This window comes from Oenanthe melanoleuca, chromosome 10 (genome assembly GCF_029582105.1).
Source record: "Oenanthe melanoleuca isolate GR-GAL-2019-014 chromosome 10, OMel1.0, whole genome shotgun sequence".
In the NCBI taxonomy this organism is placed as follows: domain Eukaryota; kingdom Metazoa; phylum Chordata; class Aves; order Passeriformes; family Muscicapidae; genus Oenanthe; species Oenanthe melanoleuca.
This window is the reverse complement of record NC_079344.1, coordinates 6044822-6051716: the sequence shown is the minus strand read 5'-3', so window position 1 is coordinate 6051716 and position 6895 is coordinate 6044822. Positions and strand designations below refer to the sequence as shown.

General features: G+C 55.3%; 1 protein-coding gene across 1 annotated transcript; it reads right to left on the bottom strand.

Annotated features, from left to right (window-relative positions):
* Positions 1 to 1083: 1083 nt before the first annotated feature.
* On the bottom strand, positions 1084 to 5085 carry BCL2L10 (BCL2 like 10). The gene is made up of 2 exons (XM_056500032.1): positions 4612 to 5085; positions 1084 to 2236 (listed from the first exon to the last, which is right to left on the bottom strand). The coding sequence occupies exons 1-2, from the start codon at positions 5011 to 5013 to the stop codon at positions 2105 to 2107; spliced, it is 534 nt and encodes a 177-aa protein (XP_056356007.1). The 5' UTR covers positions 5014 to 5085; the 3' UTR covers positions 1084 to 2104.
* Positions 5086 to 6895: the final 1810 nt, after the last annotated feature.

The window sequence follows — 6895 nt, the reverse complement described above, 5'->3', positions numbered from 1 at the left end:
AGAGCAATCAGCTGCCACATGTGGGAGTCATCCCTGCAGAACTTGAGAGAGGAACCGAGCACAGTCCTGCACCACGGACTCCCAATCCTTTTGCTGTGAGAAGGCAAGCTGGAGTTTAGAGAACTGGAAGTTGGAGAACAAGCAGCCGTTTATTCAGAGCCAGCAGCATGAGGGGGAGGACCACCAGCTCCTTCCTGCTTCTGTGGGACTTACCATCCCTGAATGCCCCTTTTTGTCCTTCTCCTGCATCTGTGGCCAGCCACACAACGCTGCTCTGTCCAGCCTGAGGCTGCTGCACGCCTGCCCCAGGCCCAGCGGCCAGCAGCAGAAGCAGGGTGGCCACTGCCAGCCACAGTGATGCTGACCTGGCTGCCAGGCTGAGCTTTCAAGAGGAAGTCTGCTGCCCACTGGGTGCTCTTCCCACCAAGGAGGACCCTCTCAAAGGGCAGAGCCATGGGCCCACAGGCAGCCAGGGAGGGAGGCTGAACAATGGACTTGCAGTATTTAACAGGCATCAGAGCCCCCAGCTTGGAGACAGGGGCATGAGACCACCTTTTAAAAGAGCAAAGCCCAACACCCTCAAAGATTACAGCTGCTCAGTAGGACTAATCCAAGAAGGTTGAACTCCAGCAACACACTGCACAGTTGACATCATAACATGTATCAGAAACTCCAGTTTCAGTGAAAAAGCATGTATGTGTGAGAGAGGCAGCAGCAAGTCTTGGCAGAGAAGAAACAAGAGCTCTGTCTTCTCTACAAGCAAGAGCAGCTCTTGGAGGAGGCTGGCTGCACCTGCCTATGTTAGTAAACTTTGGAAAGCTTTGGCCTACAAAACCACCAGGTTGTTTCCAGTCACCACAGTGAAGATGGACCTTTTGGATGGGATTTCCCCCTCAGGCTGTGTTAGCTCCAGTCTGGACTGCAGGACTGCATTGAGGACTGGTATCAAACTGCTCTGGTGCTGCACAAGTCCTCGTCTCAAAGCACCAGCAATACAGTGAATACAAACTGATGCATCCAGGTAACCACCAAAACACTCACTGTCTGAGCACCAGCACCCATCCGATCTAATAATAAGAAAGGTTTTTTTAAAATAAAAATACTTAACATTTATTCACCTTTGAAGTCACCATAGTAAAATTGTACACATTGTGAATAACCCAGGAACATTATTAAAAAGCTACCAGAAACATAAGGCAATTTGTACAACCATTGAAAGAAATACACAGCATTTTGAAAACAGAGTGAAATATTACTCAAACAAGACAATGCTTGATACACACTAGAGTGACAAGAACCAGCATTAAACAAAAATAAAGATGTCATGGCTACAAGTATTATACAGTGATAAATACTTCAAAAATATATTAAGATATATGGAAATTCTCACTTTGTAAGGGAAATCCAGAGAAATTCCAGCCTTCACTGGATTTCAATATACCAATTAAGGTTTAATATTTAAATTCTTTTCCTTTCAGTAGGAACCAGTATTGCAGCCATTACTGTCCTGTATCAATACTCACCTTCTTGTAGTGTAATGAATTCAGCCTTATGTTACATTAAGCCCTAATGCTTCTTGCATCAGAGGCACCAATTGCTCTAAATCAACAAATGAGTTGCCTTGATTGCAAGTGCTGTGCACCATGTTTGAAGCCATAAACTACGTCAGATCACAGTCAATGTTCGCCCACTTTACAGCATTAATGAACGCGGGTTCCGAGACTTGTCTCCACGCAAATAAGACGTCTTGAACAGAGGGTTTAGTAGCAAGCCCACCATAATGTTTTCCTAGCACAACACCAAGCACTCAGAAGTTACAGTACATGAACCATGCTAAAGTTTAGGTTACACCTTCAAAATAGAAAGTCCAGAGGATGTTTGGAGACAACAGGTTTTGAACATGCACAAATAGTGCTCTTTAGTTTGTGCTGTTACTGGGTAGCGAGTGAAGCAGTTTATAGCCAAGGATTTGGTGAGGCAGTTTTCTGAGCCAGTTTAAAAATATAGACTTCTTCTTAGAGGGTCTGTTCTATAGAAAATAAAGTGAAATCTGGTAAACTGTCAGTTTTGAGAGTGCTTTCCCACGGAAGGTCCGTCCGTGGGCCTACCGCACCAAGAGGAAAGCCAGTCCTGCCATGCCGATGCCCGCCGCCGCCGCCATGATGGCGTTGCCGATGGTGCTGCTCTGCTCGGCCGCCTCGGAGCCCTGCCTGCCGAAGAAGCGACAGAAGCCATCCTGCAACACCAACAGAAAGGACACTCAGTTGCTTAGCTTGCAATTTGAGCACAGGTTCATCCTCCCAGCTCAGCCTCTGTCAGCTGCAGAAGTCTCTATTTCAGTCATGACCGTCTAAACCCGCTGCCTTGGGCACAGGCAAAATCACTTTGTGAGAGCCTCTGCACAAGGCAACTGAAAGGAGCAGCTACAATTGTTCGTATACTTTGCTCAACAGACAATTGGATACTTCCTATTGAGATGCTCTTTGTGTCATTACATATTTTTGCCCTTTTAGGCAAGTTTCTGATGGAAGTTGCCAGCATTGTTCCTCCTAATTTAAGTTTCAGAAAGCATCTAAAACACAGGATATGGAAATTTCCACTTTTAAGACAGGAGCCCAAAGCCAGTCCCATCTCAGTGGATGTGGGACTGATTACACACTCTCTTGGAAGGGCCATGTGGACACTGCTCAGAGCTGACCTATGACAGAGCAAAGCTGGCAGCTGCTCTCCCAGATCATTGTGATAATCAGAAGTGGCAGCAGTACAACTCCAGATGGTCATGTTTGAACTCTGCTCCGCAGATGTCTATGTAAACAAGTTATACTCTTAATTTCTTCCGGAACTTTGTTCTTTACACTTTGATTTGTGCGAGCAGGCAATATGATTTTGCCAATTTTGCCAAGTGACAGTGTATGCTGCAGCCAACCACTACACTGTTGTGAGTGGCCAAATGGACCAGTGACCACTGGAAAACCAAGTTCATTTTGGTCTCTGGAAAAGTCAACGAAACCAGTGGCTACTTCCCCTCCTTTCTATTTTTAGTGCTTATTTGTACTGACACAAAGCATTCCACTAGGACTGGGAAACAAGCAGTTCTGTGGGATTACTGACGTTCTGTTCAAAAACACAGCCAGAGCTGCACCAATGCCTTAAATGTGTGCATCTCTTTTCTCCCTAGGCCCGACCTGACCGGCTTGGGGACAGGCAGGAAAGAGCTGCAGGTCTGGAGGGTGGGTGCCTTAATACGGAGGTGTACTTAGGAATTGGCACGGGTTTATGCTCACACCTGGAAGAGGACCTGTGCCAGCCTGCCGGCGAAATGCACAGGCTGTAGTCCTGAGGGGAAGGCAAACATCGCTCCCTCAGCCAGCAGCATCATTCCTGCTATACAGGGAGGCTGCACCCCAACTGCACCCCAATGGGACCACGTGCGGGCACCGGAGGGGAGGGATCTGGCTACGCCGCAGCACTGGGCACCCGGGGCACCCCAATGGCCCAGCGCACCCACGCGTGTGGCGATGGGGACACACCGCGTGTGGCGATGGCCAGCAGCCCTGGGGACACACCGCGTGTGGCGATGGCCAGCAGCCCCCGGGGACACACCGCGTGTGGCGATGGCCAGCAGCCCTGGGGACACACCGCGTGTGGCGATGGCCACCAGCCCTCGGGGACACACCGCGTGTGGCGATGGCCAGCAGCCCCCGGGGACACACCGCGTGTGGCGATGGCCAGCAGCCCTGGGGACACACCGCGTGTGGCGATGGCCAGCAGCCCCCGGGGACACACCGCGTGTGGCGATGGCCAGCAGCCCTGGGGACACACCGCGTGTGGCGATGGCCACCAGCCCCCGGGGACACACCGCGTGTGGCGATGGCCACCAGCCCTGGGGACACACCGCGTGTGGCGATGGCCAGCAGCCCCCGGGGACACACCGCGTGTGGCGATGGCCAGCAGCCCTGGGGACACACCGCGTGTGGCGATGGCCACCAGCCCCCGGGGACACACCGCGTGTGGCGATGGCCACCAGCCCTGGGGACACACCGCGTGTGGCGATGGCCACCAGCCCTGGGGACGCACCGCGTGTGGCGATGGGGACACACCGCGTGTGGCGAAAGCCAGCAGCCCTGGGGACACACCGCTTGTGGCGATGGCCAGCAGCCCTCAGGGACACACCGCGTGTGGCGATGGCCAGCAGCCCTCAGGGACACACCGCGTGTGGCGATGGCCAGTAGCCCTGGGGACACACCGCGTGTGGCGATGGCCAGCAGCCCTCAGGGACACACCGCGTGTGGCGATGGCCAGTAGCCCTCAGGGACACACCGCGTGTGGCGATGGCCACCAGCCCTGGGGACACACCGCGTGTGGCGATGGGGACACACCGCGTGTGGCGATGGCCAGCAGCCCTGGGGACACACCGCGTGTGGCGATGGCCAGCAGCCCTCAGGACGCTCCGCGCGGTGCCGCGCACGCCCATCGCCGACACCGACACGGGCACGTCTCCCCCAGTAGCCGCTGCACGGAGCCGGGGGCTGCCCTGCCCCGCTCACCGGCGAGGGGCCGAGGGTCCCGGCGCCCGCCCCAGGCCGCTCCCCGCCGCCCGTCCCCGCTCACCCATCCGCCGTGCGCCTCCAGCCACTCGCCGCGCTCCTCGGCCAGGTAAGCGGCCAGGTGGGCGGCCAGGCAGCGCGGCCCGTCGCCGCAGCCCCGCTCGGCCAGCGCGGCCGCCAGCGTGCCGGCGAACACCACGAGCGCCAGCAGCCGGCCCCAGTTGAGGCCGCCGTCGGCCTCCAGCTGCGCCGCCACCCTCCCGAGCAGCGCGGCCGCCTCCCGCGGCTCGGCCCGCGCCAGCGGCGCGCAGGAGCGGAAGAAGGGCCGCTCCTGCCGCTCCAGCTCGGCCGCCGCCCGCCGCAGCGCGGCCGCCGTGGGGCTGGGGGGCAGCGCGGCGCCGCCGCCGCGGTGCTGGAAGTAATCCTCCAGCAGCAGCGCCGTCTCCTCCTTCAGCGAGCGCGGCATGGCGGCTGCCCACGGCGGCGGCCCCGCAGCAGCAGCTGCCGCCGACTAAGAGGCGGGGCGGCCCCTCCGCCCGGCCCGGCCCGGCCCGGCCCAGCCCGCCCCGGGCGCTCCCCTCCTCCGGGGCGGGGCCGAGCCGGGGCGGGCGCGTTCCCATCGGAGGGACCGCCCGCATCCCTGGAAAGGCACCGGCGGCGCCGTGCTGCGGGTCCCGCTGGGCAGCCGAGGGACACGCTCGGCTATCGGGTGCTGGCTCTGAAATACTTGTTTCAATTCCTTTTAGGTTTTGGTTTTTGTTCCACATTAGTGGCCCGACCGAACCTGTATTCTTTGCATCAAAGAAGATGTAGGTTTTCTAGGATCATGGGGTGAGTGCAGCATATGCAGTGGCCTTTACTTTTTGATGAGCACACAGGCAAAATATAGGACTAGGACCTTCATGGTGCAAAGGTCGGGCCTTTCACACTGCTGGTGTAAAGCAAAGCGGCTGAGAGCAGCGCTTGCCAAGGGTGCCGTGTCCCAGCGGGACACGTCCCCTGCACCCCCAGTGAGCCCAGGCCCGGTGGCAGGCACAGGTACCCGCAGCTCCCTGCTCGGTGCCGCTCGCAGGTGAGGTGCTGATGGTGGCTGTGGCCGCAGTGTCGCACACAGCCCGGCGGTGCACGGCACTGCCGCGCCTCCTGGCACCGCTCTCACCTCCCGTCCCGCAACCGCCTCAAGGTGCCCAACGCGCCAGCACAGGACTGCTTGGCTTCACTCCAACGGTTTGAGATACAGCTGTCTCCATTTCACATCCCCATTAGAAAATCTAAAAATAGATGGTTGGAATCAATCCTGCTGCAATTTCTCAGATCGCTATCAAGAATTGGCCTGATTGGCCCTTACTAGTCCCTCCTAAGGCAAACTTTAGTTCTGCATCCCCGTATTTGGCTTTTGTTTTGTTTTGAAGCAGGGAAATACAGTCTGGTTATGTGCTAGAGCAGTGGCTGGAATGACATCTTTACTTTTCACAAGAGCTTTACACACATGCTTTTAAAACTCTTTTTCCTTATGATTGTTAATCCTGGAGCAGGAATTTCCTATTGCATTCCTCACAGCATGAGTGCAAGAGGGAGAGGCTGCTCTTTCTCTAGCAAAACCCTTTTCCACCCTTCCTGTTTATATAGCATTTTTGTTTAACAGAGCCATCTGATAGTGATGGGCTCAGCTACAGCTCCCCTGTTTGCACACGTTTATGGAATAGAGGTGTTTCTGGCACGAAAAGCTTGACATACCAACAGGGAAATCTAAAAACGCTGGTTTTTCCAAAGCCTCCCCAACAGCCTTTAGTGAGTAAAAAACACAATGGGTACTTCAGTGTCTTGTTCCTCTAAGTGTCATTTATCTGATGGGAAGTTGAGGCCCATCCTGGTTCATGTTTTCACCATTACCTCAGGAACAAAGAGGTGATTTTCACAGGTGACAAGCCCATGCCCACCCAAAGGCAGTGGCCCTGAAGTGCAAAACCCACAGCATTTCTCCATGCAAGAACAGAAGTGCAAGATGCAATGTCAGACTCATTCTCACTGGATCTGCTGACAGTTTGGGCACTGATGTCACCCAGAACAAGCTGGCTGAGCACTTTCCCTGGGCCCTCAGAAGAGGGGAAATGAAACGATGCACCTAAATTAGGAAGGTGCTTTTTTCAGTGACTAAGCTGAGCACTTCCACCAGCCACCTTCAGGCTGACCATAAAATCTACACTGAAGTGCAGAGGACAGCTGGCCACAGCTCAGTTCTCTCCTGACAAGGCAGAAAGCTGAACTGCTGCACCTCCAGGTGATCTGCTCAGCTGGTTTACCCAAAAAGTCACAGCCTGGGCCCTCAGCAGAATTTCAGTGTCTGG